The 25,056-nt window shown below is 41.5% G+C and overlaps 2 protein-coding genes across 2 annotated transcripts in view; one reads left to right on the plus strand and one right to left on the minus strand.

Annotated features, from left to right (window-relative positions):
* Positions 1 to 7,426, plus strand: prg4b (proteoglycan 4b). Its single transcript, XM_018695989.2, has 14 exons — positions 1 to 262; positions 371 to 455; positions 812 to 928; positions 1,256 to 1,378; positions 2,035 to 2,094; positions 2,711 to 2,770; positions 2,856 to 3,149; positions 3,568 to 4,263; positions 4,664 to 4,750; positions 4,969 to 5,105; positions 5,190 to 5,346; positions 5,478 to 5,585; positions 5,999 to 6,127; positions 6,778 to 7,426. Exons 1-14 carry the CDS (start codon positions 56 to 58, stop codon positions 6,885 to 6,887), a joined length of 2,370 nt encoding a protein of 789 aa, XP_018551505.1. The 5' UTR covers positions 1 to 55; the 3' UTR covers positions 6,888 to 7,426.
* The window catches only part of tprb (translocated promoter region b, nuclear basket protein), a 22,525-nt gene continuing 4,375 nt past the window's right edge, over positions 6,907 to 25,056 (minus strand). The window contains 39 exon segments of the mRNA XM_018695969.2: positions 6,907 to 7,205; positions 8,315 to 8,410; positions 8,515 to 8,636; positions 8,967 to 9,123; positions 9,304 to 9,402; positions 9,529 to 9,638; positions 9,979 to 10,067; positions 10,201 to 10,269; positions 10,506 to 10,666; positions 11,343 to 11,436; positions 13,061 to 13,216; positions 13,322 to 13,510; positions 14,099 to 14,179; positions 14,290 to 14,444; positions 14,881 to 15,177; positions 15,392 to 15,588; positions 15,768 to 15,841; positions 16,120 to 16,313; positions 16,417 to 16,615; positions 16,791 to 16,937; positions 17,107 to 17,317; positions 17,460 to 17,590; positions 17,776 to 17,907; positions 18,045 to 18,182; positions 18,476 to 18,623; positions 18,751 to 18,938; positions 19,175 to 19,378; positions 19,939 to 20,055; positions 20,149 to 20,301; positions 20,690 to 20,856; positions 21,430 to 21,598; positions 22,095 to 22,235; positions 22,720 to 22,854; positions 23,020 to 23,130; positions 23,132 to 23,183; positions 23,293 to 23,441; positions 24,097 to 24,239; positions 24,358 to 24,521; positions 24,798 to 25,024. Coding sequence (XP_018551485.1) covers positions 7,156 to 7,205; positions 8,315 to 8,410; positions 8,515 to 8,636; positions 8,967 to 9,123; positions 9,304 to 9,402; positions 9,529 to 9,638; positions 9,979 to 10,067; positions 10,201 to 10,269; positions 10,506 to 10,666; positions 11,343 to 11,436; positions 13,061 to 13,216; positions 13,322 to 13,510; positions 14,099 to 14,179; positions 14,290 to 14,444; positions 14,881 to 15,177; positions 15,392 to 15,588; positions 15,768 to 15,841; positions 16,120 to 16,313; positions 16,417 to 16,615; positions 16,791 to 16,937; positions 17,107 to 17,317; positions 17,460 to 17,590; positions 17,776 to 17,907; positions 18,045 to 18,182; positions 18,476 to 18,623; positions 18,751 to 18,938; positions 19,175 to 19,378; positions 19,939 to 20,055; positions 20,149 to 20,301; positions 20,690 to 20,856; positions 21,430 to 21,598; positions 22,095 to 22,235; positions 22,720 to 22,854; positions 23,020 to 23,130; positions 23,132 to 23,183; positions 23,293 to 23,441; positions 24,097 to 24,239; positions 24,358 to 24,521; positions 24,798 to 25,024 — 5,616 coding nt within the window. The 3' untranslated portion in view covers positions 6,907 to 7,155.

Consider the following 25,056-nt stretch of genomic DNA (forward strand, 5'->3'; position numbering starts at 1 on the left):
TCTCTTTTGCTCAGAAGTGTGATGTCAGTCGTCTGTCTGGCACAGATGTGTGTTGATGTGCTTCCAGCTGTTTGTGAGGAATCATGATGTCTGGACCTATGGTCTGGACTGGAGGATCCTCCCTACATCCTGTGAGATCATCACACTTTTAATTAGACTGGATCTGCCAATTAAAGGAAACTCAGTCGGTCTCTCTGAACCTTTTAAAAGCAGCCACACAGAGTCCAAACTCCAGCAGCAGACAGACAGAGGCTCAAACAAGGTAAGTTACTTTTTATTTCCCCTCTTATCTTTCAGGCTTTTCAGTCATGAAAATAAAATCCACTGCTGACAAAGGGAAATCAGATTAATATATTCTTTTTTGTCTCAGTTTCAGATTCATGTGAAGATGCCTTCCACTGTACTTTGTGCTGTTATTTTGCTGGCCTGTGCCTTGACATTTAGTGCTGCTCAGAGTGAGTATAATTTGTCTGACGCTTGTATTGCTCTGATAAATAAAAGGTTTTCTCTTTTTAGTAGTCTCAGTGCCAAAAAAACATCAAACATGAAGGGCTTTCCTGATGTTTGCTGTGTTTGTACTCATTCATGTTTACTCTGTTAATAATTATATACCAGTGGGTCAACCTATGTCAGTGTATTTGTCAGTGCATCAATATCTGGCACAGTGTCATTTACAGAATGTTCCCTCAAGTTGACTGTGTTATACTGGAGTAAAAATAATATAAAATTTAAAGGTGCAGATACCATCTCATTATCTTGCACTGCCTGTCTCTCCTTGAGATTTTTTCTTTGTACTCTGTTTTATAAACAGCGAGCTGCAGAGGACGATGTGGTGCTGAGTACTACAGGGGTTACATGTGCCAGTGCGACTATAGCTGCCTGTCTTATGGAGAGTGCTGCAAAGACTATGAATCTCAGTGCACCACAAGTGAGGCTTTTCTCTTACGACCCTATCACTAGTGGTATCAGAAATTGTATCTCAACCTAGAGGCACTGATGTCCAAACATTTGTGTTACTGACAGTTTTTTGAACTGATTACAGTTTTTTTTTTACACATAGATGTGGTTTTCATGCCAATATACTAATGATTTTTCATGATTTTTATCCAAATCCCCAGTGCCAAAGAGAGCAACATTTCATATACCACCTTATATTCCTTATGAAAAACAATTAATGTGATGAATATAAGCAGCACTGTGTAGTTTTATTGTACACGCCTGCTGAGTTGACTCCTGTCGTGTTTGTGTGCAACAGAAAACTCCTGTAAAGGTCGATGTGGAGAAACTTTCAAGAGAGGCCGGCTGTGTAGCTGCGACTCTGACTGCCTAAAGTACAAGCAGTGTTGTCCAGATTACAAGATGCACTGCGATGCAGAGGGTAAGTCTCGCCCAACACATTCAGCATGATTGTGTGTGTGTGTTATTTTCTGCATGTTAACCTCTATAGATTTCCTTCACAGTTTCATCATCAGTAGTATCACCATAATATTTGCCATCCTGATTAAGTTAAAAGTGGTCATACATCTTGGGTGTTGACATTTGATGGCCTGTTTGATATATGAACAGCAAACACAGAGATGGTTGTTGTGAAAGCATGGCTGCATGTTAAAATGAGCCCTCACCTTTCTCTGTTGTTCCATCATGCAATTCTAATCATGGAAATGTGAGACTAGTAGATGTGCATGACTGGTGAAGTGCAGAGAAGACAGGAATAATGTGACATGACAAACTTGCATGTCCACCGGCACGTGGAGCAGCATGCAACGCACGCAGTAATCTGCACCGATGCACTGGTTTAAATTTGACAATATTTTCTGTCTCAGTAATTACTACAGAGGAAATCAGTGGAGCAGCCAGTGAAACAGCACCAGTGAAGACTGGTTCATGTAATAATGTAAACAATAACAAACCCACAGGTATATTTCTTTGGCAAAAGGTTTGATTCTTGATTACATTTTCAGTCATTTAGGATTTAAAGGAAATGAGTTATTACAGAGTTAGCTCTCTAACCTTTATTCATGTATATTCCCACAGAACCAGCTCTGAATGAAGAAACAGAGCAGACTTCCACATTCAGCGAGGGAAACAATGCAGGTGAATCAAGGAAGCTACACACACTGTTACCTGACTCAAGTTACAGTAACAAACACTATCTGAACTATACTTGTAAACTAATGCAATTTAGATAACTCACATTATCATTATGAGGTGAACATGATGAATTTATAAAGACGTATGTCAGGAAGAAGGCAGGAAGATGTTTATGGTCGACTACCACACTGCGGCTTTGTCGCTGTGGTTTGCTCTGAGGGCCAAGTCTCACCAGAACAAGCCAAGAGCATTAGCCTCCCTGGCCAAAAGAAACACAAGGAAGCAGTGTTGTCATGAGTGTGTAGGAGGGTTGTGGGTACAGCTTCAGTCACAAGAGAGGAAAGCACAAAACGAAGCCAAGAAACGATGACAGAACATTTTCTTAGCTCTTTTAATTCAGGAGTTCGGCTGGAATAGTGGGTGGAGATTGTCTTGTATCCTTGTACTTCTCTCTCAGGAGGAAGACATGCTGTGACATTTCCATCTGGAGTGTCATAGTCTTGAGCGATGTGTGTGCTCAAATAAACAAATACAGGGAAAATAAAGATAGCACTGAATAAATTAGTTGTGTTAAACCTGAGCCCTTTTTTAAATGTGAATTTGGCTCATTTGCCCACAGATGACCATTTAAATCCACTGGTCAGTCCAACCTCATATCCACCAGATAATCCCAGTGATGGTGAGTAATGATATCTCTGGATAACAAATCTAGACATCAAACATTTTTGAGTGCACTGCTCTTCTCACTTGTCACATTCTTGTAGATATATATGGTCAGATCCTTCCAAATGACAACTTTTCCAACAATGGACCAGAGGATCCAGGGGCAAGTCCAAACCCTGAAGGCACCAGTGGCTACGGATCGTCTACAGGCGACCTCCTGGATCAGGTTTCTACTAAACCCACCCTAGTTCCAGACACTCTGGATTTCACTACAGAGACAATTACAGTCTTCTCCCAGACAGAAGCGAGTCCCTCAGATAACGAACCAACACCGGCTGACGACAGCACCATCACCCTTTATGTGGCCAGTGGAGAAGCCCCCACTGAGAGCACAGGTATGTGATATCCAGAGATGTTAAAAAGAAAAAAAACAGCCAACACCAAATCTCTTTACTTGAGGAGGAACACCATTCTTTCAAAAGATATTTTTTCACTTGGGTTTGAGATCTGGTGACAAGGAGCAACTAGTTTTCTGCTCGCCTCTGATTTACACCAGTTTACAGGGGTGTTATATGTCAGGTTAAGATTGTCCAGTTTTAAGTTATTGTCATGTCATGTCTGTGTAGTATCAGTCCATTCAGTGTATGAAAACATCTGCATTTATTATGTTTGTCTACTAATTTACAGTTTTACTTTGTCACTCATCTGTATACACTGTCATTAATTTGATCATTTATTAACCTCCTTCTCAATACAGTTGAGTAAATTTGATTCAAATCTAACTAAGATTTGATGATGTTTGTTCGCCTTCAGATACCAGTGATCCTATCAGCTCAGACAACCCAGGAACAATTCTCCCTCAGCCTATAACAGCAGTTGATGATGTCTCCAGCCAGCCCAACCCTACATCAGCATCCCAAACGGAGGTTTCCCCTACAGCCAGCACCCCAGAGCTGGGGACAGAAGTACAACCCAAGGATAACTTTGTTCCTGATGCTCAACAACCTGAAGCCTTTTCTGATGAGCCAGAGGTTACAACCCTACCCCTCAGCACAGTGGCTTCAGTGTCGACAGGACACACACAGGACTACACAGTCCTGGAAATGTCTCAGGTCACCACCACTGTCCCTGCCTCACCAACTTCAGACCCGACACCCATCCCAGACACAACTACTTCAAACTCTGAAGCAGATGATACTGAGAAGAAACTGGAGGATGCCACAGCAGGCCCGTCTGAGCTCGATGCCCTGACGACCCACATTCCCTCTTCCACAGTTGCAGAGCAGGGTGATGTTACACCACAAGTAACCACAGCTGAGCCAGAGAAAGTCACCTCAGACCTGATCAAACCTGAATCTGAACCCACCTCCAAACCCCAGGACAAACCTGACCCGTACAAGCCATCACCAACTAAACCAACTCCGGTTAAACCTGCCTCCAAACCCGAGACTAAACCTCTGGACCCTGTGCAAACGCTGAGTGTAGACGATACAAGAGACTACCAAGGAGGTGAGAAATGTTCTTATCACTGGTCCAGAGGGAAAATTTCACTACCAGTATCCAAGTTTCTGCCCTGTAATCTCTGCTAAGATCTAATCTATTTTACATGAGTCTAACACTAATGCAAAAATGGAGGCCCCCAGTTTCTTTTACATAATTATTTCTGTTTGCAGCCTGGTTTATGAGCTCCCTTGTTTTTTCATTTAGCCTCTGGGTGAACAAAGCTTCCTTCAAAGCGTGGCTACACTATATTAAGTGTTAGAGGTGCCTGTTTTCCCACACTGTTAATGGATCAAGCAGTCCTTTAAAATTGGAAACAAGGCTCAAAAAAGTCCCTGTGATTGCTTAGTTTCTCAGTACTTGTTTATCCCAGCAGATGGTTTCCTCATGATTGTGTTCTTTTTTTCAGATGACAGCAATGATACAAACCTGTGCAGTGGGCGGCCGATCAGTGCGGTTACCACACTGAGGAACGGCACAATGGTGGTTTTCAGAGGTTAGTGCCAAGAAGCTGATACTGAAAGCGTTCAGTCATTAGATAGGAGAACCATATCATGTTAAACCAAATACCAGTTAATTAACATACAAGAGAGCAGTGGTGGAAAGTACCTAAGATTATTTACTCAAGAACTCTCTGTAAAAATAATTTTGAGGTATTTGGGATTCTTATGCTACTATGTAGATCTACTACACTACTACTTTTCTTTTTAACAGGACACTACTTCTGGTTCCTGGACAGAAACAGGGTGCCAGGTCCAGCCCGAGGCATCACACAAGTCTGGGGTGTCCCTTCCCCCATTGACACTGTGTTCACCCGCTGCAACTGCCAGGGCAAAACATACATTTTCAAGGTAAACCTACTGATCTAACCTGAACAAGCATGAGCAGTCGACACGGCTTGATTTTAAGGATTTGTGTTAATGGGATGTTTGCAGGGAGCTCAGTACTGGAGATTTGAAAATGATGTTTTGGACCCTGGCTATCCTAAAGTCATTGAAACTGGCTTTGATGGGCTTCGGGGCCACATCACAGCTGCTCTGTCTGTGCCTCAGTACCAGAGGAGGAGAGAGTCAGTGTACTTCTTCAAGAGAGGTGATGACTGTTGTTGTTTTGCATGGTTTTATTTGTTTATTTGTACTTTAAGTATACTTTTTCCTTTCAGCTCAAAACACACTCTGAATGACTGAATAGATTCTGACATTTCTGACTTTTGATTCTTCCAGGAGGATTGGTCCAGAAATATTCATACCAGTTTGGCACCGGTTCAACATGTGGCAAGAAACCCCAGTTGGCCATTTACACAGTCCGCAACCGGATGGTTCGACAAGCAGGTGCTACAACAATTTAAAATTTTTAAAGGACAACGGCATAAATTACATTTTATTTTGTATAAATGTAACTGCTGACTGTATTGTCTGTTTGCTGAGCATTTGAACAGATTCGGTTAAACATACATTAATGTTTACTGTGTTACAACACATGTAGTTCTCTGAAAAAGTGAGTCATGCTTTTTCAAGGTGAACGGGGCAGCGAGGTCCATCTTGTAAATAATGTGGTAAATGACACATGGAAACAAAATAGACTGTGTGTAGTTGTTTTTGGGTTAACAGCTGTGAAAGAGTTGTGAGTTTTTGTCAGAGAACATCAAAAACAAAACGCCTTTAAAAGTGTTAGAACATTCAGATGACAAAACTTGTGGGTGATCAAAGGGAATTCACTCAATTTTACACGGTTTTGTTTCCAGTGTCTCTTCTAGGCTCAACAATCAACATCAGGACGTCCTGGAGAGGTTTCCCCTCCACCATCACAGCTGCTGTGTCCATCCCCATCAACCGAGAACCAGAGGGATACAAATACTACGTCTTCTCAAGATGTAAGTCATCAATACATACCTAGTGCGGGAGCCATATCTCTCACTTGAGCAGATTTAGGGTGTGAATCATTCCAGTATTATCGGAGACTTTACTGGAAAACTATGGTTACAAGCTCTGTGTTCTTCACAATAAAGCCTCACACCCTGATTTATCTTCAAGGACAAAATGCCATTCACTTGTCTGTCTGCAAGACATTTGTTAACCTCATCCACATCATGTCTGAAATGCCTAACGAGGACCATGTGTGTCTGGGTGTTGGAGTTAGGGTGGGGTGGGGGATTAGGCAGATGTAAAGGTCATTGAGGGTGGTGTCCATTCACTGGAGGAACCACAAAAAAGGTTTTGATAATGACACCTATATTTTAAAGAATTCTGTAGTTCCTGGCTAAACATTTCACTCAGTTTAAAGCAGACAGACGAGTCATGTCAGGACGTGTTTACTTTCTAGTCATTTGCATCACTCTAGGAACATTACAGCTCTTTAAATTCAGGTCCAAAAAAATTTCCTGTAGACTCTTAAGTCAGGATTGTGGAGTCTGTTCACTAAAACGGAAACTGGCACATGCTTGGAAAAAAAACATCCTAAATGCCATTCATAAATTTAAATGCTTAATGAATTCATCTAACAACAGTTCTTTTTCTTCTGCAGCCAAGTCCTACAACGTGAGGATGGATGGTGAACGTCCTGCCATCGCTGAGCCTAAACCCAACGCGTCACCTCAAAGCAATGACATCTTCAAATGCCCAAAGAAAGTCTGATCGAATATAACAGCCAATGTATTCTAATAGTTTTAAAGTTTATTACATTCTTCTTAAAACACACTGCTTCAGCATGGACCGTGATTACAAAAGGTACTTAAAAAGTACATTAAAAACAAAAGCAAACCAAAAAACAACAGGCTTCAAAACAAGAGAACATTTATCAAGACTGAATACAGAATCTAAATGCTCTGATTGGGAAAATGAGAAATGTGTCTTTGATGGGAATGACGTCCAGTCATGGTTGTCAAGTTTTCTGATTAGTGCTTCATCTGGCAAACCGTCTGCCGTGTACACCCCGAGAGGGAAATGCCTGACCTGTTAAGATATAAAAAATAGTTTGTTTTTTTTTTTTAAAAAAAGCCTGCTATACTGATGTAAAGATTCTGTACGGTGGCTGTATAAAATCTGTGACATAATGGACAAACTGAAAGAATGATAGTGTTTATTTTTAGCTACATTAAAACTGGATAATAATAAATCAACGTGTATGAAATGTTTTGACTTGAAATTAAAATGAAACAAATGCTTTACCAGGATTTGTGTGAACATCTTAAAGGTTGAAAAGTGGAAAATGTGAGTTCTGTGCACATATACACGTAAAGCTGCCAAAAACATGCTGCACTGCAATTAATGTGCATTATGTGTTATTGAATATCTGATTGAACTATCAGTTTAAGTTGCTTTAAAGCTAAAAAAAATACTTTATTAAAAGAGCAACTTTGTCTATTTTATTATTCAAAGTTTTTTGTACAAGTCTGAAACATCAAAGAGGAAATCTGGGACTTCATATCTGACTTATAATAAAGATGGTAGTGTTGTTGTAAAAGTCTGTGCAGAAGCCTCGTGTTTATTAGAATCAGCCAAGTGTGATACTATTGGATTTATGTTGTTGACTTTGATTATTAGTTTCTGCATTTTTGTCTTTAATTAGACAGAGAGAGGAGACATAAAAGAAAATGAGGGCAAAGAAAACACAGGAATGATGAAGACTTGAGCAAAGGACACTGATGACCTGTGCACTTTCAGCATGCTGCCTGTTTTTAACAGACTTAATTTGCTTTGAAAGATCAGCAACCACACAAATGTGCCAGTCACTCACTCAAAGACACTACAAGAAAAATGTGTGAGATGCCACATCAGCTTGCAGTAACCTCTCTGTGGTGAACATGATGATTTTTGTCAGGAAGAATCAGGACTTTTCTCTGTTGGTGCAGCTTATTGCGCTCTTAAATGACAATGACAATGATCGATCACGTTTCTTTAACAATACACAAGTCTGGGCATCGCTTGTTTAACTACTCTGCTCTCATTCAGTATCATAATCACAGCCCTCTGAATTGTAATCGAATTGAATTGTGAGGTCACTAGAGATTCCCACCTCTAATAATTACCCAATCAGGTGAGAACACTTTTAAACATGTTACCTCCTCTCTTCATACGCCCTCCGCGGCTCTCTGGCCAGCGCTGCAGCTGTCGGCTGGGACCTGGTCTAGAGGATTTAGGTGGAGCGCTGCTTGTATCTTTAAAAAAAAACAAAAAAAAACATGACATGGCATTGTAAGAGAAATCACATGACAGAAATTCACACCTTGAAAAGCTGCACAGTCATGAAGCTACATTGTACCTGCAGAACTGGAAGAGGGCTCCTGGCTGGTGGAGGGGAGGCTGGCCTTGTCAGAGGGCTGACTTGGTTCCTCCACATCTCCCTGAGACACCACAGGATCCACTGACACCTCAGCACTGGGCCTGGAACAAACATGCCAACACAGAAAACAGAAGAATAAATAAAAAAATGTAGTCATGCAGTGTCAAAAATCACCTGTGAATACACAAATACCAAGATGAAACTTTTCTAAACATTACAATTTTCAGTAGAGTTTTAGAGTTAATTCAGATAGTGATATGAAAAATGGAAAAAGCAACTGATGTTAAATGAATAAAGAGAGGTTCAGATTTCAGATCAGTATTAGACTTCAAATGGCAACAAACACTAAATGCTCACTGGCTGGGCGTCTGAATTCCAACAGCTGGAAAAAAAAATACATCTGAAAAACAGCAAAGAGGAGTGAGTCTCACCTATCAGTGTCAGGCTCCAGGAAGACATCGTCTCTCTCCTCCCCTGTGCCAACTGCTCCTGGCACCACCAGACCTGGTGTGGACGTGCTCACCATGGGAACAGACTGGGAGGCGTGCTCGGTGGTGTCAGACTGAGCCACCTCTGAGAAGGCTGTTACTGGAAGCGAAGGACATAAAAACAAGATATTGATTCACTCACTGATTTGGTTTTTCAGCACCTGATACCAAATGTGAACATTTCCAACCACTTTACTGACACAGCTGTGCTGTGCTGTGAGTATTTTGATAAAAGAAGAACTGCACCCTTCATATCAGACTGGCAGACAGAGACAGATACCTGGCGCTGCAACTTGTAATGGTGTAGTGGGAACACTGCGTCCACCAGACTCTTCTTCATGAGTTGCTAGGAACAAGGGACTTTCATACATCCCAAGACCTGAAGACAAGAATCACTTTGCTTTAAAAATAAAACAAACTTAAAAAACAGCTTTCATGTTATGTCGCAGTTTGCTGGTGTTGTGTTTAATGCTGTTACTCAGTACAACACATGGTGGTGGAGTACCTCCTTGCGATGCAAGTTGTCCAAGGTCAGAGTGTGAGGAGGAGCTGGTCTGGGGCATGTCCTCTGAAGGGCCAAAACGGAAGCGAGGTACACCAGCTACCTGGGGAGAACTGACAACAAGCAAACAAAAAAACAGTCATCCAGTGCCATAACACAACAGATTGATAACAGTTACAGGACATTTTGCTTCTTTTCATCCCCCTTTTTCTGTGTACATCAGCAATATAACCATATGGAGTGATCTAAGAGATACAGAAGTTTAAAATTTTTGTTACATCTCAAAATATCAACTGAATGATTAAAATAAAGAAATTAAAAGAAGTGGTGTATAAGCAAAGTCGTGTCATCTTTAGAGTGGTAATATTATAAATGTGTTAAATATAACTAGACCCCATTTTAGATCAATAATATCTGGTCATGTACTGTATTACCAGTTACTGTGAGACTTACTGGATGGCCTGGTCAAAACCATCGCGGTGTGGTACCACCAGAGTGGGAGTGCTGGGAACCATCCTGTCATCCTCATCGAAGAAGTGTTGCTGCAGAGGACCAGATGGCAGAAAAGTGTTGGACACAAAAACACACACACACACACTCAACAGTAGGTTTCACACTGTGATCTGTATGGATGACATAGTGAGTGTAAATACTCAGACTGTTGATGTGACTTACAGCGCTAACCGGCACTCCAGAGGTGAGCTGAGGGACTCTCCCCACTGACTGGCGTCGAACAGGGATACGCTGTAAAAGCAGAAATTTAAAAAACTGATGAGCGGTGCTTGTGATCTAAACATAGAGGTGGCATTTAAAGATATTAATACTATGTGTTAATAAAATACCAAAACACACATGTGAGAAGTCAGACAGAGTAAATATTTGGTATTTTCTTTACTACTTATACTACTAATACTTCATTATTATTATTATTATTATACATGTTCCTTCTTTAATATCAACAGATCACTCTTCCTTTATACCTGAACCTGAGCTGGTGGTCCTAGGTCTGATGTTGGGGCCGGGTGGATGTTCAGGCGGGGGGGCAGCTGTTGTGTTGGTCTTCGTGGCGACTGGGGCATGCGCGTACCAGAGCTTGTGATGGGCTGCTCTGTAGAGAAGGCCTCTATCGTACTGCCCTCGACTGAAACAGTATTAAAAGGGTTCAAATAAACATGGGTCAATTTAACCTGAAGTAAAAACACTGGATCAGATTAACAAACAAAACTTCTTATTAAAAACCAATGAAACCACTACTGATTAAATTATAGCCTCAAAATTGGTAGATTTTAACGCAGCAGAAATTACATACAAGGCTAAATATCAAATATTACCAAAAAGTATGCAAAAATAGTGAGAAAAAATCAACATGATCTCATGTTTAAGAAACAGGACTTGGCTTAAAAAATATATAATAATATAAATGTAATGGACAAATGTATGATCAGAATGGCATTGGCATTACTATTGTATTGTTGTCTGTTTTTTTCCCCCAATATTTAATCCGAGATTGTTTGTGTAATTAGTCACAGTCAATCTCAATGTTTAAAAAATTCAAATTATATTCAAGAAATTATTCTTCTTGGGCCACTCACGTGCCAAATGGTTCAAAGTAACGCAGCCTTTATGAAAATGAACTTTATTTTGGCAAAAAGTTGAGCCACTCATCCCTTCAGACAGACAACAACATATTACACATTTCTCAGTCATCATGTCAAGTGTCAGATAACTAATGGGATGGCGGGACAGTTAGTGAGGACATTTGGAGAGTTTGAGGTGGATGTACGTATGTGCGCTTGACAGGGTTTCCTGGATCTTACAGCTGGGTGTCTGGGAATCCGCTGGTCTCTGGGTGGAGTCAGACGCCCCCAAACTCTCCTCTGTCTCTGTGCCCGGGTCTGTTACATCAGCTCCCTGAGAAAGGAAAGAACAAAAGGAAATAATAAAGGTAATGCAGTGGTGAAAGACACAGAAGATCGTGAGTAGAATTTTAAAAAGTTAAACTGGGTCAAATAAAAACATAATTTGAGAAAAAGAGCAAATTAAGGATGAGCAGTAAAAAATCACAGAAGTCAGGTAAAATTAGAGGAAGCAGGTTATGGGATGGTTCCCACAGTATAGATGCCAGGATATAATGGCAGACCACCAGATGCAGATTATGATTCATTTTCTCCCCATATGGAACAAAGATGCCTTTCAGAGAAGGTCCAAAATTCCAGGAAAACAATCTTTCCATATATGTAGGTTTAAAATGTGAGTAACGGTACAGAATCCTACATACACTGACAAACTGTATAGATGTAGTTTAAATGGGAAAACACCACACCTAACCCTAACCTTAACCCTAGACCTCTGGCAGAGAGAACAACAAAACCAGCACCCCTGTCTGGAAAAGGAAACACCCTTCTGAATCACTTATCCCTTTGCCTCCCTCCTCTGGCTTTTCTTTAGCTCCTTTTACACAGAGATTGTGCTATAGTGCTATTAAGAAGACCCCTGATTATGCTGGCTTTATTTGTTTACACTGAAGCCAAACAAAGCAGGCATAATGTCAAGCCAGTGTGTGTCATCAGTGTCGGTTTCTGTTCTGCTGTTCCAGCTCTCCATTTAAAACAGATGTTGATTTGGCTCTGTGACTACTACCTCCGCTGCAAGCTTAAAGGTGGGATAACAATGCTACCCCCATTCTGCGTTGGTATATTTTATACAGAACAGTTCAGTGGAATAACAGTGAAACACTCACACCTTGAAAGGGGCTTTTAACTCCAGCCATTTGTTGTGTGTATCCCTGAGAGAGATTTCTACAGTATCTAATTGCAGTTAACATTTAACCAAGCATAATTTTGGTTTACATCTTTGATTTGGATGCCAATATTTTTTGTTGTTTATGCATAACTTAAATCACTACAGTTTTCTACAGAGAAGTGCAAGTAACCTATAAATTGTTCTGCAATGCAACTTCATAATCCTGAGTCTCAGACATGCTTCATCTAATGGTCTCATCTAGTCGCATAGAATGAGACACCTAAAATCTACATTCTGTTGCTTTATATTAAACTTAGGTTATTGTTGTCTTTTTCTTCTAAAAACTGCCTTTACTTTTAATTAATTTACTATTTAATATTCAAAAACATAAAAATAGCACCGGACAACAGTGGTTTGCAGATTCCCAACTTCAAACAACTTTTCGCACATGCAGTTTACAAGCAAAAGACCGTTAACTGCACGTTTGCAGACACTGTCTCATCCCACACAACATGACTAGAGTGAAAAGGTAAACAACTAAAGTCAACATACACACAGCTTGTACGCAGACAGAAAGTTACGACATGGGGGTAAAATGCGAGTGACAGTGAAATGAGACGGTGTGGAAAAACTGAGTGTGTGAGTTGGAAAGAGCAGGTACAGTGAATCTCCGACTGAGTTCGATGGAAAGGGTTAACGTGTTGTACTGGATGTGAGAGCATGAGTGGGTGAGGACGTATGAAAAGGTCAAAGTTGTAACTGTGAGCATGTTACGTGTCATAGTTAATCGAACCTCTGTGTCGTCTTCTTCATAAGCCTCGTTGCCATCTCCGCTCCCCTCGTTGCTTTCCTCTCCTTCCTCTCCCATCCCTCCCTCGTCTTCCTCCTCATCCTCTTCTTCTTCCTCCTCCTCTTCTTCATCTTCCTCTTCTTCCTCCTCCTCATAGTCCTACATTGAGCAGTGGAAAAATCATTAGTGGCAGGAAACAAAAAAGACAAATTCTGTGACTAGTATCTAACAACTTATATTATTGCCTTTTAAAACACTTTCTACCTGCTCCTCTTCCTCCTCGTCCTCCTCTTCCTGCTCCTCGTCACTTTCTGTGTCTGTTATTATGACGATTACTTCCTGTGACATCTGGTCAGTGGTGTCACTTTGGGTCAAGGTCACCTCTTGGTCCATTGTCATGGACTGGGAAGCTGCACTGTCCTCTCCTTCCTCCAGTGCTGGAAACTCCTCTGTCTGTATGGCAAATTTTGGGCATTGTGTACAACATTTACTCTTGATATTTAAAACTCCTTTTAGTGACATAAAAATGTGTCCTACATGTGGTAACAATGAGCAATCATCACTGGTAATTTTGCAACATTATTAACATTAACTTCTCCTGCTAATTACAATGTCATTTCCAGGGTTTCCCCTTCGTTGCAAATCTGTAAGGGATTGCTTGGTAGAAAAATGTAAAAATAAAAATGTGGTGGGCCAGAACTCTTCTAGTATAAACATGTGGTTTGTTTGTGGAATGGCAGGTGACACAACAAGCGAGAGGCAGATGGAACAAGCTGCACCATATTTATCCTCTCTGTCAAAGTCAAAGAGAAAACCACCAACTGTCTCCAGATGGAAAATTGATTTTTGGTCACAATGAGGTTAACAAGAAATGTGAAGATGATATTGAGAAATGCTCACAGTGTTATTACTGTAATGATATGTATAAGATATATGTAAGAACCTTGGTTTGTTATTTATCAACAGCCTTATTTGTTTGCTCTCACATCACACCAATTAGATTTCACAGAAGTCATGCCAATTTCTTTGTTTATGGCCAACCTGACTTGCTTCTGCACCATCTTGACTGTCTGTTGGCACCACCCCCTCAGCCTCAGCACTGTCCTCAGGCAGCACCTCCTCCTGAGGAGAAAACATGACAAAATCAGAGCTGCACCAACACTTCTCAGATTATCAAAAACAACAAAAAACACAATTTTTTCCACAGATTTCTGTGTCGCTCCCTTCCTCACCTCTGGACCCACTCTCTGGATGATACGCAGCTTCTTGGGTATAGGAGCCCTGGAGGTGTCCTCCTGGGTAATCTCTGTGTCAGTGACCATGGTGGTGCTTTCCTCCTCCTCGCGAGGCCTCTTGGACATTGCAGAGGTTCCTGGTGTTGCTGAAACTGGAAATAATGTATTTCTGTTGTTCAGACATCTCCCTCATAATGATGGTAAAATTATTCTTCAGAATCATAACTTGACTGAATGGGGGCTTAAGCAAAACATTTAAAGATTTTTTTTTTTACAAAAAGGACCAAATAATATCGTACTGGATAGCTGCACTAGCAATGTGGGCCTATGCTCATGTCCAGTACTTTTCAATCTGTAGCAGCAGGTACATGAAAAGGACTTAACTGTATTTGTTCCATCTTGTACAATTTAAAAAAATGAACATCTGAATAAAACATCACCAACACTATGCTCTCGATTTTCAAAACAGGAAGCTGGCATTTGCATATGTACCTCTGCTGTATCTTAAAACATGCATGTCCTCTTCCAATATCTTCCCAATTTACAACATTATTATGAGAAATCTCAACTTTAAGTTTAGTTTCTCACCAGTGCCAAACACAGAGGAGGTGGAGGAGGTCGAAGGCCATTCCACCTGGGAACTAGGTGTTGCCTCAATAACCACAGGCGGAGGCTCCTGACTGGCTGGCTCTGTATGGGTCACGCTCTGTTGCTGCGTTGGCTGAACAAATGCTGTAGCCTGGGTCTGGGTCTGGGTCTGCTGAACAGTCAGCATGGGGCTAGCTAAAGTGGTCTGGACATTGGGGCTGGCGGAGCGTACAGAACCACTGGCACTGCCGTACACTGTCACATGTTCCACCTGTGGGCCTTCAGTGGACTGCATGGCTGTGGAAATAAAGTTAAAAGAAAATAGATTTAAGGAATCAAGGTTAGAAATACAGGATTCTGTAGCAGACCTTCATGTTTCATGGGAAGTCCTCTGTATGATAATTAATCAAATGGTCATGTCTTTACTAGAGTACCCTTTCTCACTAATTTCTAGGGGCAACAGTCTTTAAGTAGGTATTGCTCATATCTGTAATGCTGCTGTTAGACTTGCCTTCCTGGGTTTCCACCTGTGTGGTGGGCATGACTGTAGCTGTGGGTGTTGGTGTGGGTACAGTAGCTGGGGTGATCATGGGCCTGATGCTTGCTCTTGGAGTGGGTTTGTTCCCTGGGTTGACAGGCTGCTTGCTGGCTGTAGCGACTACAGGCGTTGGCTTAATGTTGGCAGTTGGAGGTTCAGAGGTGCTGGCACTGACGGAGGAAAAGACAAGGGTATGAATATTGATTCTACTAATGTACACTTAATGTAAGAAAAATCTGAACAAGTGAAAGAAAGTGTACTAATGAGAATCGTAGAACTGTAGAGAGAAGAGTGGTATGTGCATTTTTATATATCCCAACCAACAAGTTTTAGTGGTTGTGTATCATACCTGCCCCTGTCTGCAGCTGGAGTTGTCTTCAGACTGATCTGTCTCTGTTCTGTGCTCCTCTGCTGCTCCTGGGTCTGAGAATCAAGACACAGACATGAAGGGCACCAACAAAATGCTGAGGGTCATAATACTCAAGTATCACCATGCAAATTAATCTAATCCGAACAGTTACCTCATACCATGAAACAGATTTACCAAACTCTTTAAATTAAAAATATTCATTGGCTCCAGGAACAAAACCTGAAAACTTAATGTAGTTTTGAAAGAGCCAGAAAGTTTATGTAATTTCTAGAAGTTTATGGGAAGGCTATCAATAAAATATCTGGCTTGTGAAAGCTTTAAATTCTCTCACCTTGCTAGGACCTGCCTCTGCTGGCTCATCTCTTTGCTCCTGTCTCTCCTGTTGACCTCGCAGGTCTCTCAGTTCTCTCTCCTGCCGACTCAGGCGGCCTTCGTATTGAGACTTGAGAGCGCTCACTCGGACCTCCAGCTCCTCACGCTGCTGCTTTAGCTCATCATTTTCCTTCTGCAGCTGGTCTTTGGTGGCTGGACATAAAATTGCTGGGTCTTAGATTTAAATAAACCAAACAAGAAGCACTACAATACAGTCAGAAGAGAGAGTCCCAGTGGTTATAGGACTTCCTCTTACCCATGAGCTGGTTGATCTTCTGTTTGGCATAAACAATGGCCTTTCTGGTCTTCTCCTCCTTGTCAGTCATCTGCTGCCTCAGTGTTTCCTCCTGAGAAACCTTATCCTGCAACTCCTGCCTCAGTCTAGTCAGCTCTGTCTGCAGCCTGGAAGACTGTTCCTGGGCGTTACGCACCTCAGTCTCACGCTCTGTGACCACCTGTGGCAGAGATGTATGTTTAAAAAAAAAAAAGCCAAACGTGTTGATGGAGTGAATTGAATAAATTAATGAATACTGCCTGTTTCAAGAATATTTTTGCAACAGCTTAAACTACTCAAGCTATGAGATCTTAAGAGCAGAGATTATTACAAAACATGACTCTGTGATGTTTAACCTTGTTTATGTTCTCCAGCTGTCCTTCCAGCTCTTTGGTCTTGGTTTCAGCCTGGCTCAGAGAATCTTTGAGGCTCTGAAGTTCCTGAACTGAAGCCTGGCGAGCCTCCTCCTCTTGGGAAGGACCTGCTGCTGCCTCAGCTACCATCTGGAGGAAACGCAGTGTGAAAGATTGATTATACTTGAAACAGCATAGCAAAGGCAACATTAATTAACTGCTCATAATGGACTTAAACGCTTACAATACAAAAATGCACTTGTTCCATGCTTTGGATTAAAAACTGAGGCTGTGAGAGGAACTGCTACCAAGTTCTCACCTTGTCATGTTCCACCTTAAGTTCATCATACTGAGTCTTGTAGCGGCGTCCAATCTTTTTGACCTGGGTGATTGTTCGCACCTTCTCCTGAAGTTCATGGTTCTTGGTATCCAATTCTGTCTTCAGTGTATTTCTCTCCTCAGTTATCTTATTCATGCTGTCACGCAAGTTCTGTATCTGGCTTTGCAGGGATGTTGTTTGGTTACTGCTCCTATAGAGGGAAATGAAGAGATTGGGAAAATGAAGGACAAGATGGGAGACAGAGCACTGGTAGAACAGACCAGGGAAAAGAAGTCAGTAAACAAATATACTGCTCAATAACAATTCAGTATATATCTTTCATTATTCTTCACCTCGTCAGTTCTGTTTTAAGTCTGGCACTCTCCTCAGTGAGCTGCTGGATGCGTTTGAGATGTGCCTCCTTCTCAGAGTGCAGACGCTTGTACTCCTCTGGATCTGAATCTTTCTGTTGACTCACCAAATGCTAGAAGAACATGAAAAAAACCTGAGTAATGATGTCAATAGATAAAAGCATAGAAATAAAATAATCTTATAACTTGTATACTTAACTTATAACACAAGCATTAAAGAAGCAGAACAATCTGCTTTTCTTACAGGTATATTTTGCCCCTCATATAGGCAGCATTATCTGTTTAGTCTTTAACTAACCTGTGTCCGAGCCTTCCAGCGCTTGATCTCCTCTTCCAGTATCTTCTTCTCCGCCTGCAGCATGCCACTCTTCTCACTCAACTCGGAGTTGGCCTGCTGCAGTGGCATGATGTCTGACTCCAGCTTTTGCACCTGAAACACACAGAAGATGAGCTGAAACCAAGGGGATGTGGAAGTTCACTAAGTATATTACTGGAGCACAGCATACCATAGGAATAAACATAAAATTAAACCACAACCACAACATCTCTATAAAATGGAACAGATACCTTTGCTTGGGTTTGTTGCAGTTCCTGCTCCATCTTGTCCCTCTCCTCTCTCAGCATCTTGTTGGTCTCCATCAGGATACTCATTGTTTCTGTCTTCTTCATCAGCTCATCATGCTGAGCTAGGGTCTTTGCTGTCACCTGAGTCAAATTAGAATTGGATTTTTAGTCACATATGGTATCTTTACGTTTCAATCATAGTGGCCAGGTTAGACTTTGTATATTTGTGTCTTCTTCTGGAGGCAAAATGTCCTTGACCTGACCATGACCTCCTTGGTGGTGGAAAAGGAACAAATTTCTCTACAGAAAGTAATGAAAACTTAAAAAAAACAAAAACAAAACAGATTCCTGATAAAATCAATCTGAGTGACAGCTAAAGAAAATCAGCAGAATCATTTTTTATTGTAAAGGAGTCAACCTGTATAAACACACACCTGCATCCTCTCCCTTGCGGCACTCAAGCTGTCCTGCACTTCCTTCAGCTCTCGTTCCAGATGCTCCACCCTCAGACGATAACGCAAACTCTCACCTTGGGCAACCTCAAAACGAGATTCTGCAATCTCCTTCTCCCGACGCACAAACCTGTGATGCAGAACAAATCAGGGTGTCAAAAACAGAAAAGATTATAGACTGACCAAGGTCACAGGCTTGCAGGATGTTCTTTTCCACTTCACTTCCACTTTTATCTGAGAGATCTAAGATGTGTTACCTGAGAATCTCAAGGACCTGGTCTTGAGATTTGCCCTCCTCAGTCAGGGAGATGTTCATGGTACTCTCACTGGCAGCACGCTGCAAACTGTCAGCCATCTTGCTGCTCATTGTCTGGATCTGCTCATGCAGGAGGGCGTTCTGCCTCTGGAACTCGTCATGGCGATTCTCCATCTTTGACATCTCCTCCTATAAGATGAGGAAGAAAATTAAGATTAAAACTTGACGCATTTCTATCAAAAATAAATGAATGGGTTGGACAATATAAGCATTATGCCTTAGAACTTGATGGATTAAAATGGCCACGTAATTTCACACTAAATGATTCTGTTAGGTTTAAAGTGTGTAATTTTTATTGAGATTATGCCAAAACTCAAACTCAATATTAATGTATCCAACACCTTATGGCAATCATGTATACCAACCTTAAGGATCTTTTCCTGCTCCTCCCAGGAGATCCTGGCCTCCAGTAGCTCAGTGCTGACCCTCTGGACTTTCTCTTCAAGCTGATGTCTGAGCTCGACGGCCTGCTGGGCCTGAGCCTTGGCAGCCTGCAGGGCCTCCACGTCTGCTGCATGCAACATCATCTCCCGCTCATACTTATCTTGTGCTTCTGCTGCCAGCTTAGCCTTGTAAACAGAAAAGCAGACTTTGGTTACTATACAATACAAAATACTATAAGACAGACAGAATTCAGCTCATTCTTCACAAAAGACTCAATAGGAGGTCTGATCCTACATATTGTTTTCACTGTAATGACATCTAGTTGGTAGTTTTACCAGATATCAGAGAGGTAAAATGAGGAAAGAGAGGAAAAAAATGTCTCAATGTTCCCTCAGAGACTCAGGCAGGAAAGGGAAACCTATAATGAGTGTTTAATGGAATATGACAAGATGTAATTAAGCCTTTCTTCAAATTAAAGTGGCCTATTACATTAAAAATACTTAAGCAATGGCTCATATTATCAAAACTATGTGGTCAAATATTATGAGTAAGAGAGGGACATGAGGACATGTGGTTGCTTTTTCAGGGGACTTTTGCAGGAAATTTTTCTTGAGATATTTGAGCATGGGAAACAAATCTAATGAGATTAAGCAATGACCGGTCTCAAGAGTGACTGGAACATTACCAATAGGAAGAACACATTATAATCATAGTGTTCCATCACATATTTATAGTAGATGCTTACCTGCTCCTGACTGTCTTGTACAGCCTGCTGCTGCTGGGCTTCAGCCACTGCCACTCGCTGTAGCGCTGCCTGGTGATCTGCCTGGGCACTGCTCAAACTTCTCCTTAGACTGTTAATCTAACACAGACACACACGTGACAGAGGAACATTATCAGCTATTTCCTTACTTTTTCATTGAAAGCAAAACTGAACAATGTAACTTCAATATACCTGCTCCTCAAGTGAGGCTAAAGCTTTCCTCTTCTGCTCCTCTAAGCCTTGGTTCTCTTTCTCTGCTTCCAGAAGCTTCTCCTCCAATTTACGGTGCTGGTTCTCAGCCTCCTTCATATGAGCTTCAATGGATGAGCGTGCCTGCTCTGTTACCTGGTCATTAGGCATTTGCAAATATTAAAAAAATTAAACACATATAAGCTTCTCCAAAATTTCCTGACATGTTCCCAAAGTTTTTCAAATATAAAAGCCAAGATATACATGACTAATTGATAAACATAACTTTTTTATGAAATCATGCAAAGAAAGCAGTGACACCAAATTTACTGAAAACATGATAAATTCTAAAATCCTAATGTCAACAGTGTGTGGTAATTTGTTACTGTCAACCTATACCTGGGGTGTATAATTGTAACACGTTTATCCACCTCCCACAGCACTCATACAAATATTAATTTTTCATCTTCAATTTGCTTGTGGTTATGACCAATTGATTTATGAGAGGTGGAACAATGACAGGCTGTTTGTGTTTGTTCTGCACCTGCTTCTCTTTGTCCAGGGACTCTTCCAGGCTCTGAGCCATGGCTCTGTACTGCTCCATGTTGGAGGTGGCTGCCCTGAGGCTCTCGGCCAGCTCCTCTGCCTGGGTTTCAGCTAACCTCAGGCGGCCCTGCAGGTCCTCTCTATCTTGATCTGAACCCTGCAGGCCTAAAAGCAGGAACAATCAATGTGACAACAGTGCAGTTAGTAAGTGTTACTCTAAGAGGCAAGGTTGCATTGTGAACTAATAAAAATACCATTACACAGTTAAGAGTCAGTGCTTAAACCCACATGAAGAATTTGACTTAGACCTGTCATTAGGCTCTTACTGGAGCCCATCTCATATAGACAGAGAGTAACATAAGCTAATGAGAACATAGCATCCCAGCATACTTTTAAAAAGTGGATCAAGTGTAAATCTGGGTCACTCAACTAGAATAAAAAAAAGACAGGGCCTGTAAAATCAGTTCACTTTACTTCTGTTTTATTGCCCTCCCAAAAACGCAAACTAGCGTGTAAATGGTCATTTGAATGGAGCATAATTACACAGACAATGACTTTACAAGAAGCTATAAAGGATTGGACAACCAACAATGTTACCCTTGGAACTGCTCCACTTAAAGTTGAGGTCATAGGATTTGATAACAACCACTGAAGTTACTGTGTGAAAATAATGTGTATTGTGCAGTTGTGTTATGTACATTTCCCTGTGTGTTTGTGTGTGTGTGCATTTGTGCCAACCTCTGATGATAGGTGTGGAGGGGGAAGTCAAAATATGACGGGCTTCGCTGCTGCCTTGCTGCACCCTGAGGGTGTTGAGCTCCAACTCTGCAGCATTAAGCAGCTCTTTGGTCTTTTGGTGTAAAGCCACCTGTGTCTCCAGTTGCCTCTTTGCATCCATCAACTGGATCTGTGCATGAGAAATTGGTGACACTGAAAAATACTCTGAGCAAGCTATTGAATTCTCTAGTCCTTTTGACCTCGGTTTTTATTTGCTTTATGCAAGAGTACGGACACTGAGTGATGCGTCTTTGATCCCAGAAAAATTAAGCTTTCTCCACAGTGAATACAATTGAAAAATCTAATTTCCGTTGATGTGTGAACAGGAGAAACACAAACCTTTATGAATGTGGTGTTGGGGAAGGGCTGGGTGAGGTCAAACTGAGACTTAGTTAGATACGATGGGACTCATGATACCATCAATCAAATTAATATGTTATGCTTGTGGAGGCATTTAAAAAAAATGAAACAAACAAATAAAAAAAGTATATGTACAGTACAGGGCCCCATATGTCAAGATATCATAGGACCTACAGTTCTTATAGCTGTACCAAAGTCACTAAAATCCTTTACCTTAACTCTGTTACCTTTGCTCAGTATGGGAAATTAGTTAAATTTATACTTACTTCTTGGTTTCTGCTGAGCAGGTGGCGTTGTTCCACCTCATTCTCCAGCCTCTTCTGCAGCTGGGAAATCTCCCGTTCCTGCTTCTCCAACTGGCTGTTGAGACGCTGACGTGTATCAGTCTCTGAACGCTCAAGAGTTGCCTGGAACAAGACATCAGTTAACATTTTGAACTGTATCTGTGTGTGTGAAACAAGGGACCTCATGCAAGAAATGGAGCAAATTAAAAGATTCGTTCTTAAGCAGCATGTGTGAGCGATTTAATTTGTGGCACTCACAAATTTTCTCAAAGACTTTTCTCTTAGCTATAAACAAAATGGTGGTTCAGACCTGTCGTATGAGCCATGAACAGACAAGACTGCCTTTCTTCACTGGGGGAAACCATGCTTGTTTGACTTAAGACTTAAAGTAGCTTAATCTGAATAAGTTTGAAGATAAATATGATATTGAAATTGATTGTCACAGCAGCTTATATATTTCAATAGTTGATTATGCTAACCATCAAATCTCTCAAATGTGCACTTCCTCATGAAAAAGACTCAGAAAAAAGAGAGTTTTCTGACAAGATTATGAAAATGTTCTTGCATGAGGTCCAATGAGTGAGAAACTACACTCTCTTAAGATTACCTGAATAGTCTGGAGGTTGGTCAGCAGCAGGGTCTGGCTCTGCTGTTGGCTCTGGACTGTTTCTTTCTCCTGAGTCAGTCTGGACTCCACCAGCTTCAGCATGTCTCTCTCCTTACGCAGGCTCTCAGCACGGCCCTAAGAGGCAAGAAGAGAGGAGTCGAGATGGCTCTGCAATTCTTTAAGTGGTCACAAATTCACTGCTGCCATTTATCTCATGATGATAAAATGCTAAGAAAACAAACTCAGGCACAAATAACTCCCAAGAAAAACAGACAAAATGTCGGTGGAACGAAGACAAACCTCTGCCATAGCAAGTTTCTCTTTGGCAGCTCTCAGATCCTCATTCAAAGTGTGGATGGTCTGCTCGTGCTTCTGTGTGGCAGCAGCCATCTTCTGTTCTTTCTCTCTTAAAGGAGGCAATCTCTTTCCTGTAGCCCTCCACGTTGTCCTGCAGCATCTCATACCTGACATTGTTAAGATGGAAATAATTTTTAGTGGCCTATGCTAGTATTAATAGTTAATTCCCAAAAACAGTTCACAAGCTGAACAGTTTTGTCCCTACTTCAAACTTACCTCTTTGAGGCAAACTCTAGCTGGGTGGATATTTTGGCATTCTGGGAGCGGAGGTCAGAGAGCTGCTCCTGGAGCTTCTCGTTCTGCTCCGTCAGTGCCTTGTCACTCTCCACACGCTCCTTTTTATAGGTGGAGAAGACTTCCTGCAACTGCAGATGCAAACATTTTTTCTTATTTTCTGTCAACACAGTGACAGCAGTTGCTGTACAAGGAACACCACCAAGGGAAGCCAAACACACGTTAAACCTGCCTTTGAACCATTCATATGAGACTGCTTCCAAAGGTTAATCCATGGTCGTCAGCATTCATTGAAGTTCCATACACATCACTGCTGAAAGCTGAATTACATATTCTGATGACTTTTCAATAAGAAGCAAATAACTCTTCTTATCATTTAGGTTTTTTTTTTTTAAATTGCCCACCAAATTGATGTACTCTTTTATAGACTAAGTTGGTAGATGATTACATAAATGTTTACATTCATTCTTACTTCACTATCATTTACTTGCATCATAAACAAAAAAAAGGATGGCGCAAAATTTGGGTAAACGCAGATCCCTCAACATAGACACATTGCCATCTAGTGGCAGACATGGGAAACAAACGAGCCAAGCTCAGGAGTACATGGGTGTGCTGTACAGACTGAATGTACGCTGCATACTGTGGTGTTGCTGAGCTTAATACACTTAATGATTCCTTTTATCTATTATCTGTTGTCAGTGCTGTGGATTTTTGACAATTAAAAGCAGTAACAAATGTGAACATATTACATTTTAAGTGTTGTCTGCAAAATTTGGTATTCACCTGTCGCAAAGCTGCCTTGGCCTCCAGTGCTTCCGCAGACTCTGTTGCCATGGAGACAAGAGCAGTAGGTGTCCCTGTGGTAGGGGTGGCAGCAGGTGAGCGTCGAGGGGTGGAAGTCAGGGAGAACTCCTCAGGAGGCGTACCTTAAAGAGGAACGCTCAGAAATTCAGCCAAAGGGGGAAACTCATGACTAACACTGAATAAGGAGCAGTGCTGTGACAAAAAGAGCAATTTCTGCTATCTGGCAGAAAGCTGTGTTACCTTGCTGAGGGAAGCTAACTCCAGTTGCCTGAGCCAGCAGCACCCGGTACATGTCCCTCTGCCTCACGATGGACTCAGTCATTTTTAACTGTTGGCTGCGTTGCTCCTTCAGGGACTCCAGCTCAGCCTGAGCTTTCTCCAAACTCTGCTCCAGCTCACCATGCCTGCAAGAGTTCAACTTAATTAGCCAACTGAAAACACAAATCACACACACAGGACAAAACAAAGATTTACAGTACATGCATGTCCAAGTATCCCAGCCAAGTGCTTTTTTAATAATTAAAAAAAAAGATGTTAAACCACAAGCAAAAAATTGAGCATGCGAAAGATGTCACACTAGAATCTCTCTAGAGGACATGCATTGTTTGTTTTAGGTTTTCAGTCCAGGAAAGCTTTATTTATTTCGTTAGAGCAAAAAGAAAAAAAACAATTTAACCAACTTGTTTCCAGTGGCCTCAAACTCCTCTTTCTCCTGGGCATCACTGAGCTCCCTGAGGGCCACCAGAAGACGTTGGTTCTGCTTCTGAAGCTCTTCCACACTGCGGAAAGTCACCAAATGCTGGCTGATGACCTCTGATGTGCTGCTGACATCAGCTGAGCTCACCTCCTCCTCGTGCATCACATGGTTTCCACGAGCCTCTTCCAGCTCAATCAGCAGCACACGCACCTGACAGGAAGGAAAAAGTATGACTTGGAAAT

Source organism: Lates calcarifer, linkage group LG17 (assembly GCF_001640805.2).
Source record: "Lates calcarifer isolate ASB-BC8 linkage group LG17, TLL_Latcal_v3, whole genome shotgun sequence".
Classification (NCBI taxonomy): Eukaryota; Metazoa; Chordata; class Actinopteri; family Centropomidae; genus Lates; species Lates calcarifer.

Coding starts and splice junctions, on each gene's coding strand:
- prg4b (XM_018695989.2), top strand. CDS start 56: ATGTGCTTCCAGCTGTTTGTGAGGAATCATGATGTCTGGACCTATGGT. Junction 2,771..2,855: donor ACCAGATAATCCCAGTGATG/GTGAGTAATGAT, acceptor ACATTCTTGTAG/ATATATATGGTCAGATCCTT. Junction 5,586..5,998: donor CCGGATGGTTCGACAAGCAG/GTGCTACAACAA, acceptor TTTTGTTTCCAG/TGTCTCTTCTAGGCTCAACA.